Raw genomic sequence first — 18,676 nt, 5'->3', positions numbered from 1 at the left:
GGTGACAAAATATCAAAAAAGGTATAAGGGCTTGAGTGAAACTGAACAGATTTTAGGTAGATGGACACAGATATCTGTGTGAAAAGTAGATGTGGAAGTTTGATGGTTGCAATCATTAATAAATTAGATGGTACTTTGCTATATCTCATGACCAAGTGTGCCTCATATGAAGTGTATGTATATTTAAATGGTGTAGTTATATTCAGTACTAAATACTGTTTTGTCACTGCTGCTTTTGCAAAAGATTAATTAAAGTAAATCTTGTACTGACAAGGTTAGCTACTGCATAGCACCTTTAATGTTAAGAGAATTTCATAAACATTTAATAAAGTTCAAACTATAAATATAGTCCCAAATTACTTTGGGAACTTTAAAATAAACATTTATCTCATCCGTAAAACATCTTGTGTAAAACTATGGAAGATGGTACCCGTTCAAATACAATGTTGCAATATTTATTTCTAGGAAATACTTTATGACATGAAAAAATATTATTTTGCCAATGTGTTGCTGCACTCACTTAGCAGTAGTCCAAAGCTAGGCACACAGCCCTGAGAACCGAGTGGATGATCACTCCTGCATCCTTAAGCCAGGAAGGATGTAGCAAATCTAGAAACACATCAGCTCCTCATCTGCTGAGAGACTCGAATATCTACTATGATTTAAGGAACTCATTGAATAAAGGATATTCAACATCAAAATATGAAATTACATGAAAATGTAAAGAAGAAACTGAACCATGATAATTGTATTGTAAACATTGTCGTAGCTAGTGGAAAAAAAAGGAAAGAATTTGGAACATCTGTCTCTTTAGATCTAATCCAAATACACAATACAATGTCTTCCTTTTTAAAGGTAGTTTTGAACTAATTTTCAGATCTTTATCAACAAGGCTAATAACAGTATTGAACAGGAAAAACTTGGAAAGGAAAAGAAATGAGAAACATGAATCAGACTTGTCAGCAAAGGCCATATTCTTGTAATTGACAGTTTTTGTCCTGACCTTAAATCAGAATGATAGAGGACTCAAAATGAGGCAGTATTGCTTCAGCTTTAAAATGATTTTAACAGATTTTATGGAAATTTCTTCTCTTGAAGTAACCTCTCCTGTCTCTCTTTTCTCCTGTGTATTAGTTCTATTGAAGCTGCCAAGCTATAACTAGCAAGTACATCTCTTTACTTTTCCTCTCTATTCATACCATTACCATGAGACATCTACAGACTGGACCTCCTAAGGAGATTTCTGAATCTAAAACCAACTAAAAATAAATATTACACGAGTATTTATGAACAAATGGAATTTAAATTAACATTGACTTTCTGATAGTAGGCATTACCTAATTCCCCGAAAGACTTTAATGGATTTTCATATTTCAGTCATCTTGATGATTGTCTTCCTTATGCAGACATGAACAATTAAGAAGATTACACCAGTACTAAAAGAAAGCTGAAGTGCTCTTGATTTGGTGCAAACACAGCATTACATAAGGCTTTCACATACCAGCTTTACAAGGTATTTTTACATGTAAAAGATATTTTTGCATGTCTTTCAAAGGACAGCTAAAAAGAACATCTCCTGAAATACTAATGGTAGGGAATGTTAATAATACTTGCCTTCTTGTCTTACTCTCTGTGTCTTTACTAAAGGTTTTTAAATCATGTAATGTGTTTGTTTGTATATAATGCTGAATGCTAAAACACTCTGTGAGACAGTTTGTAGTAAAGTAATGAAGTCTTATACAGAAGGTTTTTCTTTTTCCCCTACATCCTCATATTCACCAAATGTTATTTTAGGTAGGTATTGAAACAGAACTGCTAGTAGTGGTGGAACCTGAAAATTCAAAGATTATCTGAGTGTAATTTATTTTAATGTATTTTGTTCTAGATATCAATCTGTCTCATAGAAGCTTGTTTGAGAGAAATGGGACTTCCTCAGAGTGCTAAGTGCCTTGCTGAGGCCATGAAGGGCTGAACTTTCATGAAGTTATCAAATAATTATACATCTTATTCAGCTAAACATATTTACATACACAGCAACCCAAAATCTTCAAATGGTTAAAGAAACATGCGTGTCTCATTGTCAAAACAGTAGAACAGCCTTTTTCTCCTGTTTGTTAAGTAAAATTGTTTGGGTTTCAGGGAAATAATACTTATTGACTTACAAGACCCTTTCACCAAAATTGAATACATGTATATTTCTAACCCATAATTTATTTTTATTAAGCTAGATATTAAAAGAGAGGAGGCATTTTTATAGTTAATTTTCCATGAAAATTTTAAGAAATGGTATGTAATCTTAAACCTCAAGAGCCTCTTCCTGCCAGTCAGTATGTGATAACTTCAACATTGGTGGGTAATGCATTGTCAGAGCAACACTTAGAAGCACATAGATTTAGGTAGAGCACTTTACTGCTCTTTAAAACTGAAATTAGGGATATATAGATTATAAAGAAGATATTTACAAAGAAGATATTGACTTCTTTTGGCAAAAGCTAATGACAGACTATATATTAAAAGTTGCGTAACCCTCTTAATTAAAATTCACTATGAGATTATATTTCAGAAGACAGCAAATGCTATCCTTCAGAATTCTAGAGAGTTTGTGAGTTATTCATTGCTCTTCTGGCAACACTAAGCTGCTGACAAGCATTTATATGTCTGAAAACAAAATATCAAGGGTCAAATTTCTTATAAGGACTTAAATTATTGTGTGGCTTTTAGTAATCAAGAATATATTTTCTATCATCTGTTCATAGTGTGACAAGAAAAGAAGCAGATTTGAGATTTTGTGCTTGTTGATGTTATCTCATCCTTCTTACAATATTTATGAAAAAAGCATTTTTCATTATTATACATTTTGACTGGTTTGCTGGCTGTCAAATACTTTGATTGGATAAAGAAAAGAATAAAAGCTATAAGAATTTCTGAAGTGCATGGAGAGATAATGAAGTAGCTGCATTCATTGTTTGGTTCTATGATTACAGTACTTACTGACATAACTGTCAGGAGTACAGGAGAAAGGAAGAAAAGATCCTTATGCATATCTTCATATTTAAGTTTAAGTTTCAGTTTCATGGTAAATATTTTTCCCATACTACGCAAAAAAAAGCTAACTTTAGTGTCTAGAAAATCTGCATTTTGCAATTAGACTCCATAGTGTTTAAAAATATATGAACTGCAATAGAAACTCTTCTGGTAGGGAGAAAAGCTTACTTTAAAAATTACCATCTTCCCTGTGGCTCTCCTTGTTTGTGCCTAATGAGCACATCCCAGCCTTGTTCACTTAAAGGAGATATTTAGTCTTAGCACTCTGCCCAGGTTGCCCAAGTACTGCTCTCAACAGCACTTTTAGGAAAGTTAAGTGCATTACCCAAACTTCTATACAATTTGGCCATCAATATTTTAACCAAAAAGCCATCTACCAAGGGTAGATGGAACAGATTGCATACATAGATACAGACAATCTAATGATACAAATTACATTTCATTAGTAAAACCAACCCATAAAAGCATGATCCAGATTTTTAGGGCCACCCATTCAATTAATGCTGGTTAGGCATAGAAAAAGGGTGGGTTTGTGACCATGGGGAAGTGAGCAGACAAACTTGCCCTTTGCTCAGCCAGTAACTGCATCTTACATTTTTGCATGGTAAAACTTTTATTGTTTTACAATGCAAAAACTTATTTTAGTTTTGGAGAATTGTGGCAAGACATGGTATGATCTTCATGATGATTCTTCACTAAATACTCTGATATTCCAACAGAATCAATAACAAAACAAAAATAGCACAGAATCAGTGAGAAAAAAGTAAGTCCTTGGGAACCTCTACCTTGCCTGTGCTATGCTAAATGAAACTCATGTTTTGCAGAGAACAAGAGGTTTTATTTATGGATTTAACCAGTGTCCTGATTCTGGCTATGAGAGAGTTAATTTTTGTTCTTAGTAGCTGACACACTGCTCTGTTTTGGATCTGGTATGGGAATAATGTTGAAAACACACTGATGCCTTGGTTGCTAAGTGATGTTTACCCTAAGTCATGGACTTTTCAGTTTTCCCGGCTCTCTCAGTGAGCAGGTGCACAAAAAGCTGGGAGGAAGCATGGGCAGGACAGCCGACCTGATCAGGCCAAATGCATAGTCCATAGCATAGAATGTCATGGCCAGACTAAAAACTGAGGGGGATCACCAGGAAGACAGACCTATTATGGCTTGGGAATGGGTTTGGCATCAGTCAGCAGGCTGGGAACAATTGTGCTGTATAAATTGCTTTTCTTGGGTCTTCTTCCCCTGTGTCTCTGTCTCTCCTTTTCTGTCTTCCTCCCTCCTTTTGTTTACACATTAGTACTAGTATCACTCCTGACTTTCCCCTCCATCCTACTGAGGGTGCAAGAAGGGCCTGAGCAGCTGCTGTACAGTACTTTGTCGCCAGCTGGGGTTAAACTGTAACAACCAGGGAGATACAAGAATCTTTTTGGTGCTACTGCAGGCTCTGAAAGCTCAGTCTAGTGGAAAAAAAGCCTAGAAGAGAAGCCTGTAAGCCTTAATGCTCATTGTTTTCTAGATATATTGACTAATTTATCACACAGTGCAAACTGCAGTTTCCTTTCCTCACTGGGTATTGTGGGTGTAAAGAAGTGAGAAAACAGACAACACAATATATCTGCAAATAACTATCCTGGATAAAACTTATTTTTCAAGCTTTTTTTGAAAATCTGTAAGGAGGCTAGAGTCTGCATCCTATCCTAACAAAATTTGTCAAAAATAAATTAGCTGGCCTCTAACAAGTTCTGCAGAATGGCCATGAGCCACAGGGTCTGATTTTTTTCTCAATTCCAAACCCAGCAACTAACATCATCAGAGGCTAAGATGTAGCAAAATGTGTTATTCTCCTTTGGTTATAGTCTTCCATTTGTAATTCATCTACAAACCCAGTGAAACTAAATTTCCTTGAACAGAACAAATTTTTACAAATATGAGCCCATATCATTCAGAAGTTATTTTGCTTTAAAAGAGAGGTTTCTTCATAATTGATAGAATTCATTTAGAAAGTAGAACATTTTCAAAGATGGATACTTAGAATAGAAAAAAAAATGCAAAGCTGGGAAATGAAGAACTGTTCTTCCCATTTAATAAATGTTTCTCATTTATTAGTAGTAGTATACTCCACACTCTGTCTGAAGCTGAGCATACCATTTCATGCCAGCTTCCAAGATATTGAGTAGTTACTGGAATTTCCATATTTAAAAAGATGCTACCTTAATGTAAAACTGGCAATTCTTTGAGTAAAAAAAGGAATTTTTATGCTTGTAAATAAACCTAAAGTATCTTAAGGACAATTTCACCATGTGCTGCAGTGCAAGATTTGTTCAATTGTCAGAGAAAACTAGACTTACCTAAGGTAAATAAAATATCAAGAAGAAACTTTGGGTTTTCTACATATCAATATCAGGTAAATGTTCATATAATTTCAGTACTTTATTTCAGATAGATTTTTATTTTATAGTATATTTTTACACTTTCAATGGTGTTGGAGATCGAATGTTATAATTTATGACTTAAACATCGTCATTAAGGACTTTTGCTTATTATAGTAAAACTATATTAGAAAAGCTGCAGAGAAGACCACCACACCCTGAATAGGCCTTCTGACTGAGGCCCAGAACTACTCCTTGATGAAGACAGTGACTTGGGCCTGGGCTGGAAGAATACATTCACAGCTGGATCATCCTTAGCACTTTCAGGGTGGAGACCATGGCCTCAGGGCTATAAGCTGCCAGTCTGGAACGGACCCTCCAACCGAAGGGTGGGGGGAAAGAGGTGTTGGGTGTGTGGTGAAAAAGCTTCTGGTCAGAGGTGGTGAACACCCATCCTCCACTGTGCAGAGCTCAGATGTGGGGCCGCTTCACCCTGGGAAATCTGCATCCACATGAAGGACAGCAGAAGGGTGTCATGTCCCATCAAAGGCCTCCCCCAAAGGGGTCCCCAGACCCTGCACCAGAGCACTGCAACAAGATACAACATACCCAAAGTGTTGCAAGGGACAGTGTCAAACTGGCCCTCTTAGGGGAGGCACCTTGGGCGTTCCCACCCGGCCCAAACATACATCAATCCACTGCATTCTGTACTTTTTGGTGCAGTGCTGTGGGGCACGGAGAGGGGAGACTCTCTCACCACCAAGAAGACCAGATGGAGGGGGACAACGAGACATGGTTGGGACCCCAGGAAGGGTGATGTGTTTCCACCCTGTCACTCTCTCCCTGTCCACCCACTCCCCCTGCACAACTCTTTATCTCTTTCTTTCTCTGTTCTCTCCCTCTCTCTCCCCCTCTGCCTCTTTTACTATTAAATGAAATATACCATTTTTTGGAGCCAACATCTAACCTCATCTGGTTTTAATCAGGTTATTTGGGTGTATTTCAAACCTCTCTGGGTCTGATCTGTGTTATTCACAGACGCTTCATTTCCCTGACTCTTCTGTGTTTAAACTGGTTCATAACGGATTGCTTGAACTAGCCACTTTTAATAAATACTTCCTAGAGATTTTTGTTGTGCTATGCTTATTGATTTTATGCTCAGTAACACCAACACCATCCATAAATATAATTTAAGGAGTGCTTCTCCTTTTTACTCCCTTCCTCTTCTTTTTTTTTTTGGAAAAGCATTAACTCTGAACTATTCTGGGTTTGCCCTTCTCTATTGATCATGTTACCAGTTACAAGCTGAAAGCATTAACCAAGTTCTAACACATGACAGGGAATAGATGAGAAAAATGACCTTTCCATTCGGCTTATTAATTTTGAGGGCACTCAGAATTCATCAAACAACACACTATGCTGACTGGGGTTAATGGTCTTTGCTTTTTCTTACTATTTCTACTACTTTGAAAAAAATGCTGAACCTTATCAGGCCCTAACTAGAAAACATTTTCCTCAGTTGCCACTACATCAAAAACAACTAATCCACATGTTTTTTTCCTCCCCTCTGCCCAAGACAAAAGAATAATAACCTCATTGCTATTTCTTGTTAATATGCTTAAGGACCTCATTTATAATTAGTGTTAGAACATAACTGCTTTATAATAATCATCATACTACCTGCAAATTGCAGGAACTTTCTTTTTAAATTTAGTTTATTCATCAATTTCTTTCATTGGTGATGTATGGGAGAGTAAAAATTCCCTTGAAAAAACTAATCAATCATTAGATTACCCACAAAAATTTCAGTTTGTATACTAGCTAGTATTACATGAAAAGAGAAAAGAATTTAAATTGTTAGCTGACCACACTTGCCTTTTTTTTCCTGAGGAAAATCACTCTTAAGACGTGCGACTATATCATTTCAGGTAAATGCTAAACATTGCCTGTCCAGGTTATTGCATTTTGTGACTAGACCCAATATTGGTCCTACAGTATGTACATGCGAGTTGCCTGGCACTAGAGCAGAGTTCAGAATCCAGACCATTTGAGGGTAAGGGCATTGAGAGAGGGAGGGAGTCCTGAGTCTGAGTCTGTGGTGCCCAGGGTTATTTTTGTGCCTTTTTTAACAGATGGTCATTTATGTAAGATAAGTAACAGTCAAATTACTCTGGAACTACAATCCAGGATTGCCTCTTTCTAAGAGGTTGTCCTGAATGTTAGTTACACCAGCGGTGTTCTTGAAAAATAGCAGCTTTTTGTGACCCACGAGATCACTCTTCCTTTCCTCTTTCCCCATGTCAGCGGCTATTGCTGTCTATCTCTGGGAAATTATACACTTATGCTCTCCTAAAGATAGAAACTGTCCTGGGTTAACATAGTGACTACTGGACCCTGATCTAACTTTGCACTTGTGCTGTTTTGCATAGGAGGCTGGGTTAGATGGCCTCTAGAGGTCTCTTCCACACTACATTTTTGTACAGTTCTAAGGTTACGTGAAAGAGGGACTATGACTTTCACAGCTGTTTTAAGACAGCTCTAACTGCATATGTGAAAGCTATTATTCCAGACTGTGCATGACAAATGTATCAGAGGATCTCACAGCTCTTTGGGTTTTAGTGGGGCTTGTCTTTCTGTTCATGGTGAGACTGTTCTGGTGAGCTTCAAAACTGTTGGTTTCAGCAGAGTAACCTACCAAGTTTAGAAACTTCCAAGGTCACTCCACCATGAAGTGGGAGTTTGGGTGTTTATAGCTCTAGACCAGAGAAATGAGACTTGCCTAAATGCTGCTAGCACCTTGGTTTCTATAAGCTTTGCTTGCTTTGTAGAGTATTAGTTCTTACACTCAACTTCTTATTATCAGAACAAATTACAACGCCATCTGAAAGTCTATTTTCTCCCAGTCCTTAGCATTAGAAGAGGAATGTTGCTTTGGCAAATGAACTAATATTAACAAAGGTCATATGCTTTTTTCCATGTTAGCATCACGGCAGTAAACACAGAAATCAAACATTGATTACTCAAAACTGTAATTCATAGAAGATAGTGGATACTTTTCCCAACTCAGCAAAATCAGGTAATAGAAGAGCAGATCTTGGGGGAAGGACATGGACTAATTAAGGATGCATCCAGGTTACATGCTGCAAAGCAGCTGGGCTTTCCGACTGCTCCATTTCTACCATATGTTGTGAAATCTTCTCAAAACACTGCAGCAGTTCAGCCGCCTGAACCTATTCAGCTGTCACAAAAAGAAGAGGCTCTACTGTAAGGAAGGAATATTTTATCTTTCATAATTGTTGTGAATCTTATTTTTATTACTTGGTGCAACAGCAAGTAATTATAATGAAGATACTATGCTCTCGTCTGAAACTGATCAAAACAGTGGGCTTTAATTTCTGCTTCCACACACTTGGAATAGCTGTTTGCTCTGGTGAAAAAGACACAACTTTCCAGTTGTGGTGACACCTTGGCACAGGTTTAAATGGCCACAGTGGGACTGAGGTATTTTTACTGGTTTTAACCATGGCCTTTTTGCTTTTCTTGGTTTCACAGTGTGTCACACTTTCTAAATTACAATGAAATTACTCACATTTATACTATTTCTATAATTACATCTATAGTAATTACAAAGCCTAATTATGTAATGACAATAAAAGATGAAAATTTATTGCATGAGGGTGTTAACTATTATTGTAAAGAAATGGAATACTCCTGTATAAGATGTGTCAATTCACAAATAACAGGAAAAAGAAGCATCTCATTTCAGAGTAAATTTAAACTTTCCATATATTAGGAAATGTTGGCCCTGCCTACCCCCTAATTTCATTATTATATGTATCTCTTGCTGTGTAATTGGAAGGCATCAAAATTATTTCCCCTTTATTCAGAATTTTCTGCCTTATGCAGAATGCAAAATGAACAGCCTTGAAACGTTGTGTGTATGTGAGTTATTGCAGGATGTAAACAGCACAGTGTGTCAGCTGAATCAGACTGCTGAAAATGTATAGATCAATAATTTGGTTTATTTTTAGGTTTTATATTGCCCCCCTCTGTCCTAGATGCTGGTAGTCTTCTTTTATCCTGAAAACCTGAAGGTCAGTTTGAAGTCATGATCATATAATAGTTCTTTTTATATCAACAGCTTTATTGGCCTTGGGAGGATATTGTTACTTATTTCTTAATCTTTTGGGGAACGAAATAAAGTCTGGCCAGATTACAAAAACATGCAGTGAAACTACAAGGTCTATCACTTCATACATGGTCCCCAGCCTCCCCCCACCCCCCTCACCAGCAGCTCTATTTTCAGAAGATTTGTGGGTGTTCAGCATGTCTGCAAATCAGATCACAATATTCTGTGTAGCCTGTCAAGGTATATATTTATCATTTCATAAGCCATATGACCAGTTTGGATATATATATGTTTTCTAGAGGTGGGTGGATAATGTAACTGTTCTGAAATCTATTATTACAAGAAGTTAAAATATTACAGAGTTTTACTTTCCTGTAAGTCATTTATTGAGATAAATAATGAACAACAGATATATATTGGGCCTTTCAACCACATTCTGTATTCCTTCAGACTGATTAATTGCAAGGAGATAAATGTTCTCTGGACACTAGTGACAAAAGCAACAAAACAGTTTTTCTTAAACAACACAATAAAGAGACCAGTAATTTACAGTTTATTAACTGGGACAATATTTTGTAGACAGTATTAAGATATGGGAATTCAGGAATTCTCTCTTTTCTTTAAAAATAAAGCACAGACACTGACTATTCTAGTCTTCATGAGTCTGTTTACAATGGAGTTCACAACTTTGCAGCTGTACATCAGTGGAAACTGGATGTCTAAAAAGCTTTAAAATAAATCAGTATTTAAGCAAAAGATAAAATCAGTTCCTGTTGTGTCTTTGTACCTTGAAATTTTAAGGCCAGAAGTCCCCTTTATGAATTCATAAAAAATGTTAAGGGACAGATGTCAGACTTTTGACCTACTGCTTTCTTTAATAAAAGTCTACTTTTGTGCCTCTAGGAAGACTTGTCTCTTTCTAACCATCAGTGTCAGGACCCCAACTGAACCTGTCAGTACAAAAGAGTGCAGAAATTGCACTGTCCTCCTGAACAGACTGTAAAAAAGAAATAATGGAAAAAAGTAAGTTGAGATTCTTCTAGAAGAGAGTGACATTAACACCTCCAGAAATTATAAGGAAAAACATTTTAAAAAACAATTTTTTCTTAAGTGGAATGGAAATGTAAATATAATTTAGTCACAAATATCTGCACTAGGATATAACAATGCCAATTTATCAATCAGGGTTATCTGGCAGCTACACCTGGACTAATTCTCTGACTAAAAGTCAGTTATGCAGAAAGTGTTCAGAGGATGTTATGCTTCTTGGCATTACACAAGGAGTTATGATCAGTGAAGCCCCAGGTGAAAATCCAGGCAAAGCAATCAGGAATCTACTTATTCAGGACCATCACATGTGCAGCACTTCACTGCAAGCTATATCTTAAGGCAATTTTCATCTCCACATAATGTCCTGAACCCTCCTGTTAAGTGAAAATCAGTATTGGAAGGTTTCTTGCCATAGAATGCATAACCTAGGTTTTTCTCTCAAGGTATAAACTACTGTCCCAGTGCATCTCCTCCTTCTTCTAAAATAATTTTCTAAACTTTATTCTACTTTCTATTTCTAACTTATTCCACTAAAATCTTTCTACTAAAGTATCTTACTCCTCTTTAAATGTTTTCTCAAAGTGCAACACTTCTTCTAAACACATTGGCCAACGACTTTTTTATTTACTTTATTCATTATTCTTCCTCTTCCCCCTGAAGGTGACTATGTGCCATCCTTACCTTTTCACTCTCTTAAAGACCCAAATTACATCTCCAGCTTGTGGATATTAAAGAAGTTATACAGCTGTTGTCTTTGGAAAGAACTTGTTGCATCCTGTGATGCTGATACTTGATTTATTACTGTTGAGAGAGAATGAGAGAGAATCCAGGCTGCCTGATCCAACACAAAAGCTCACTGATATATTTTGTGTTGCACCATGAGGAGCTACAGTAGTAGAATTGTCAGATTTTAACACCAGGATTGCATTTCTCAGCAAAACTGAGGAAAGGGAGAAAGATAGAAAATAAGGACTACAAAGGGAGAGATGGATGGATGTATATTTGAATGGTACAATATGTGACCTTTCATGTCATCAAGTCCTGCAATCCCAGAAAATACAGCATCTTCTGTACCCCTTCACTACATCCTCAGGGTCTTTCTAGCAACACTTAGAATTGCTGCCCTAACTTTCATTAGAAGACTGTTTCAGAATGTCACAACTCTGATTAAGGGTGACCTTTAAACTTACCATGGCTGTTTTATACTCATTTGCTCTTTTACTGATACTGCCCCATAGATTAAATAGGTCATATTGCCCTCTGTGTATTTTGATGCTGTTTGACAGATTTCCTTAGACTGTGCCAGCATGAGCATATTTTTACTACCTCATTTAACATTTCCACCATATTATATTCTCAACACTCTGCTCAAATCTTCCAAGCCCACTTTTGCACTGTTCTGCAGATAGATTCCTGATGGATCTATGGCCCAAGAACAGATTTACAAATAAATTTATATTCAGACATGAAGCAGAAGCTTCAAAGAGCTGACTCTAACAAAATATATTAAAATCACTGGGAATAGAAACATAAACAGGACTAAAACTAGCCACTTAAATCTTCTAAATGTCTATTTCTAATCTAATTAATGAATCTCTAGTTAACTAGATCCTTGACCACGGTAATACTATAGACCTACATTTATTTATACCTCCTAAGAGCTTCTACCTGTACGTAATTCTAGCATTTAGGATGCAGCAGCAACTAAAAATATTGATAAGTGAATGTAATAACAGAAAAAGCAGCAGCTGCAGGGAACTATTTCCAATTATAATGAATGATATGGCATCAAAGTTTGGTATGCAAATTGTGCTCTGCACAGTGGTTGAGATTGTGCTAGAAAAGGACATAAACCAATGTCAAATTAAATTGGAAGGCTTTTTTGAAGTGTAAAGATTTTATAGAGCATTTCAAATTTAATTTTGAATTTGGTAGGTATCAATTTTCATTGAAAGATTAGCTGATCCATGCCATTTCCATTGGATTTTTTATAAAATCTAAATTATTTGGAGAATAAACATAGATTTAAAAAAAACCTTCTGCCCTCCCTTCCACCCTCAGCAGCATCAGTAGTATGTAGAAGCTCAGCACCCTGGCACTAATTAGCCAGTCAGAAATCAAAAACCAAAAACCAAAAACCACAAAACCCAAAAAACAAAGAAAAAACACCCCTAAAAAAACCCACCTTATTTCATGCTTATATAACTTATAAAAATTAGTCTTTTTTATGTAACTTGACTTTTTCCTGTATTATCTATGAAAAGATTTCTATATATAACTACTAATGAATAATTTAAAACATATCAAAATGGATCCAGAAGAGATTATATCTTTCAAAACTGACCACAGAAGAAAGGGCAATGGTTGCAGATTCAAGCTAGCTATTAAAGACAAAATATATGAAAGATAAAAATCCAATTACTTTTTAGGCACTAACTGATCTCAAAATAGAAATGATAGAACTTTTATCTCTATTTCTTTAGGAGGGTGTACAATACATCCCTTTTTATATCTGTCAAAGGGAGTAGGAATGTGGACCCTGTCTGGCAAAGCACCAATGTAGAGAAACTGCAGTCTGGTCAGCACTTGGGGACATGATTTAGTCGTGGACTTGTCCATGCTGGGTTAATGGTTGGACATGCTGGTCTAAAATTCTATTATTCTATGATTCTAAGCCCAAATATACTCTTGGCAAGATCTTCCTTATGGAATATCTAGCTGCATTCTACTGCAAAACGCTTTTTATCTCTTTCAGTCTGTCTAGGCATTTAAGGGCCAACCCTCTGCTTACTAACCTTATAAATGTTTGGGATACTGTCATCTCTTAGTATTTTTTTCAGTATGTTCCACATTCCTAGCCTGTTCCAGTCACTCTCCATATAAGATTGTAACACAAATGAAATAATATTGAAATTAGCTGAAAAGTTCTTTTGACTTCGGAGGGCACTGCATCTGTTTTGAGTGAAGAAACAGCTATTTAAAATTATTTTAAGGTTTGTTTCAATTATATGCCTTGTTCACAAGATATATTGTACATCCAGTCCAAAGGTATGTGCTTTTCATTTTGACAGCCTTATGGAAGCACAGATATGGAAAAAGATACCCATAAGAAAGAGCATTATGAAAAGCCAAAGAACTTGAACAGAAATTATGAGATATAATTATGATACAGTGGCACAATCATCTACCATTTGTTATCATGTTGTACCCTACACTAATCAGCAATTCATAATGCTGAGAAAAAATTATGAAGAATGAAACTAACATTTATGAATGACAGGAATCACTGAAATAAATGGTCTTATTTGGGACACGTGGTGCATACTAGATTTCTTTTCCATTAAAAAATAGGGAGCAGAAGAGTTTTGTTTGTTAGCAGTATCATCTGATGTTGTAGACTACCTCATAAACAACTGAATGGAAGATAAATTACATAATGTTTTAAAGCCTTCAAATTATTCTGGAGATAGCCAAGCCACTCATTAAAAGAGTAAGAATCTATTGAATACTCTGGAAAAAAAAAAGAAAATGAGCTAAAATAACATGTATTACCTTACCTGTGTAACTTTCTCTGTTACATTGTGCGTTCGGTCTTTCACCTTAGGTGCAATAATTGCTTTCTCTGAAGAAGGAGGAGATGAAGATTTTTTTTCACTTTTGATATCTGAAAAGTTCAGTGTGAGCTGAGGAATTTTGTTGATTGTACTGTATTTATTGAGATTCGAATCTGATGTGGATCCCAACAGACTTGACTTGATATGATTAAAAGGCCCTGAAAAATCAGAACACATATTTAGTATCTGGGAAATTAAGGGAAATAAATTATCATTAATATTTAGGTGGAATATGTTAAAAGGGTGATTAAAAACTATTTTTCTGTACACTAGTTGTTAATAATAAAAATTATTTACATTTTAAAAATAACTCTTTTGTTAATTAGATTGAAATCTAATATTGGCTATGAATATGACATTTGCTTTACATATAACCCTCAATATTTTTTAGAAAGTTGATGGATTCCAAATTGCATAATGCATCTATCCTTACTTGTTTTCATTTTACTGGGAATTCTGGTGAGCTCTTATTATAGTTCTGGCTGAATATAAAGACTATATGCTCATTTGTTTATGAGAGCGGAAATAGGGCACATGATTATGTAAGAGTGCCTGGAATTAGCAAAGGCTCTATTATCACATCTCTACCTTGTTCATGCTCACATGATAGTTCAAAGAAACTGGAAAATTGAGTAGACTCTCAAAATATCTTTCTTCAATTGTCATTACTAACAAAATATTGGAAACTATAGGGATGCTGTATATACCTATATAACCTATATAACTATAGGTAGAATATCAACAGATTATATATAACCTTCTTATACTATTTTAGTGTATCATTAAAATATATATAGAAATTACATACTTCATGAGGTACACATTCTTTATAATTATTCTTTTCATTACAGACAGAGTTGTTTGAACAAGAAAGAAATATAAATGATCAGAATACTTGTTTTGTACTGTCATCATAAGGTCATTGGGAAGACAAAAGCAAGAAAAGTTGCTTTTCCTTGCAATGAATAATATTGGAAAAAGTACTAAAAAGATGTTTAGACAGTGAGAACTAAATCCTCTTAGGTATTTAAGAAAAAAAAATCCAGGTCTTGCAGTTGGTAGTAATGTACATAAAGTGTGAGATTGAAGGGTATTAGATCTGCATGAGAACCTTATTTAAGGTTGCCTTAATTCTATTAAAGGCAACAGTGTGATGCTTTTCTCTTTTTCTTCTTTTTGAGGTTTTCTTTTGTCTTCCTGAGAGGAAAACAAGAATGTGTATGTTGATTCAGGGACAGTCAATAGATTGGATTAGGCCTGTGGGGTAAATTGCAAAGTCAACAGTGGAAGAGTTGATTTTATTCGCAATGTGAGAATGAATGAAATTCAAAGCAACCAGCTACTTGGGGATGGCTGTGGGGAAATGCTTTATGCTGTGTTGAATTTTTCTTTTTTTTCAAAATTCTTTAAGTGAGGGCTGATTTTCCATCACACCTGGCTTCAAATGCTTGTTGAAGAAGAAGACATTTCATTTTCTTTTGAAGCTTATAAGGATCTATACATGTTTTCTTTCTCCTAAACTCATAATAATTGCATGCTAATCTGGAACACAGATAGAAAATCTCTATTAATCCATTTCAAATTTTGCCACTGTGCAGAAAGTAATTTAGAATGACAAGGGAGGACATGATGCTCTAGACTAAAATTTTGGGTACAAAAAAGAGTTTGTGCCTGACTTCTCTAACCAATAAACTGCAAAGCAGTCCTTCTTTTTCTCCTAGTATAATTTTTGTGGAACAGATTCACAGGAAAAGGGAAGAAAGCATCACCTTTCACCTGCAAGGAATGGTAAAAAAGCTGCTACTGAGGGCACCACCAAGGGATTGTGGTACTATATTTAAATGCCTTTTTGCCCAGGTGGGACCTGAATCTATCACATCATCTATATGAGTCTACTAAAAATTAGTGCTCAAAGTATATCAGAGCACACAATCTCCTCACTAATCAGTGAAGTGACTAATCTGGCTGGTGTGTGCTAATGGACATGTGGTCAGACTGCAGTTTTCCAGCCCTGTTTTGCTTCCCTGTTAGTTTGAGCAATAGTTTCTGAGTATTGAATCAGTTTAGATGTAAGCAGGATTTCAAGTTAAAACCTTGAATCAGTTTGTCAGATTAAGAAGATTCTTTATACCTTAGGAATTCAAAGGTAAGAGGAAACTAAAATAGCTTAGGCAAATCTGTGATTAGATAGTAGGTAAGATTTTGTTTTATTAGTAACTTTGTAGATACTTAAATTGGATTGAAGTTTTGGTTTCTGGGATTTACATCTTTTGTTGCTTCCATTCCAAAGGGGATTACTCTCTCTTTTGCTACCTAATACTCATGCCCTAGAGCATGATATTAGGCTTAAGCTCATTGCACAAGAGAATAGAACCTTGTTTCTTTTCCCCCACCTTCTTTTGCTTTAGAAAGTGGTGAAAGGTATAATGCACCTCATTGGCAATGGTAATTGATTGAAAGACAGTATTAGCTTAAGTACAGCCCAGGCTGGCAGAAATTGAGCTGGTACTTGACAGCCAGTGGACCATTGCTATACTGTCATAGCAGGGCACAGGAAAAGGGGGCCATAACAAATCACAATCACAATTGATACTAATAGGCACCCTGATTGACAGTTTCAACAGACAGGTGGAGAACTGAATAAGCAGGGAGAATAAGTTGCTTCTGCCTAGCCTAAAAAGGAGAATCAGCTTAAGTTTGAGCTCCCCATTTTGATGGTAGGATTTCACTGTCCTTGCTTACACAATGTGGATCCCAACAGACTTGCACAATGCATTGAGAAATAATTTCACTCTCCTGAGCTGCCAATTAATCATCTTTCACCAGCAGTAAATACATTTATAAAAATTATTGCACAGCACAGAAACTGCATTTTTTTTCCCTAAGATTTTGCCAACATACACATGAAGCAAATGCAATGATTTTGTAGTCCACAAATTATTTTACAGAACCTATGTCATGCACTGCATGCAGTTTGGAGAGATTTTACCAGGTACACACACTTTTTGCATCATGCATGAAGTCACAAACCAGTTTTCCCACAAATACAAATACAGCAATTAAACTGAACACTTTAGTAAGTGATCTTCAGAAACTGAGGAAGTAATTCACAGATTATGTTCAAATTGCTTCTAAAACATATAGCTCAATGCTGGTGAAAAGAAACAGTTTTTAAATTGCACTAAATATTATTTAAACATGAAATTGGCAATGAAGTTCATGCATGCACATTTTGATGCTACAGGAAGCTTGAAACCATACCCCCTGCCATCCAGGAACGTGAAACTAGTTTTAAAGAGACAAAAGAGGAATAAGTGAAGATACTTCCACAAGGGTCCTGATTATCAGTTATTTAATTTTGAGAGAGTTAACCGAAAACTAAGGACCATGTAACTATGGATCATTTGCTAATGTCCTCATACAATCACACATCCTTTTACAGGTAAAGCTCCTGGTAGCTTCAACAGAAGTTTTGACTGCTTAAGGACAACAGCACTGAGTTAAGTAACTAAGATATGTTCTACCTCCCTCCCTTTCTTTTTTTAAATTAGCAGATAATGAAATTGAAAGGCTGTTTAAGTATGCATTCACTTTTTCCAGTGATTTGTAGTTAGTGTTTTGAGACAGGAGTTACATGAGTAACTATGTGTTTAACAAATATAATTTATGTAATAGACCTAGTGCTAGAGAGGTCACATGAGAGTGTTGCATTTGAACATTTCATACAGCAGGCAAAGTAACATGCCAAAAAGTGTGGCTGATTGAAACACTCGAAGGTACAGTCTAGATGTATACTTTACCTTTGACATTGCGACCATTGTCTGGTTTTCAGCATAATAAAAGTGGAGAAAAAGACAAAAAAAGACAACTAAAATCTACATCAGAAAAAGCAGAAAATACGGCTTCAATGTGTGCATGGTTTGAATTGAAATATTGTTGCACCTCCTTGACTGTATTATGAAGCCTTTCAGTGAAGGTGAAATCACTCCAACGATTGAGATAATGTATAAAAGTGTCAGGAGTAGATCATCAGGCAGTAGGACTGGCTTTATCTAACTTGCCTTAATAGAAACATGATAAAATTCTTTCTCCACAAGTCTGGCAGTGGGCTGCAGGAAAAAATTATTTCTTGGCAAAAGTGCCAAGAAGAAATAATTAGTCCCACATAATTGAGAGAAGCTGAGGCAGAAGTAGCTGCCTGGCATGGGGGGCTGGACAGGAGGCCCAGCACAGACCCCCAGGCCCCCCCCATGCCTGCCTATACTCATGTGAGGAAACGTTTTACCATGGCAGCAGCCTAAGCCATGCCCTTCTGAGCAAGTGCTGGAGAAAGACGCACCTTAAACCTTTCTTCAGCTCTTAGGTGCCTTTCCACAAGGCTAAGCTTTCTATCCTGACAGGCTCACCTGGCCCTGAATCCTCTCATGAGATGAAACCTTTTCAGGGAAAACATTATTATTGCTGCTATC

General features: G+C 36.1%; 1 protein-coding gene across 5 annotated transcripts in view; it reads right to left on the bottom strand.

Annotated features, from left to right (window-relative positions):
* The window catches only part of KCNH7 (potassium voltage-gated channel subfamily H member 7), a 205,654-nt gene that overhangs the window by 44,684 nt on the left and 142,294 nt on the right, over positions 1 to 18,676 (bottom strand). For 2 of the 5 annotated variants that reach the window (XM_077181497.1, XM_077181501.1), the window contains exons 5-7: positions 18,008 to 18,028; positions 17,469 to 17,492; positions 14,151 to 14,365 (exon numbers count right to left, since the gene is read on the bottom strand). In XM_077181497.1, coding sequence (XP_077037612.1) covers positions 14,151 to 14,365; positions 17,469 to 17,492; positions 18,008 to 18,028 — 260 coding nt within the window. The remainder of the gene's footprint in view (positions 1 to 14,150; positions 14,366 to 17,468; positions 17,493 to 18,007; positions 18,029 to 18,676) is intronic. The other 3 variants (XM_077181499.1, XM_077181498.1, XM_077181500.1) reach the window with 3 other exon arrangements.

The sequence above is a fragment of the Agelaius phoeniceus genome, chromosome 7, assembly GCF_051311805.1.
Source record: "Agelaius phoeniceus isolate bAgePho1 chromosome 7, bAgePho1.hap1, whole genome shotgun sequence".
Classification (NCBI taxonomy): domain Eukaryota; kingdom Metazoa; phylum Chordata; class Aves; order Passeriformes; family Icteridae; genus Agelaius; species Agelaius phoeniceus.
This window is presented reverse-complemented; position numbering and strand designations above follow the sequence as displayed.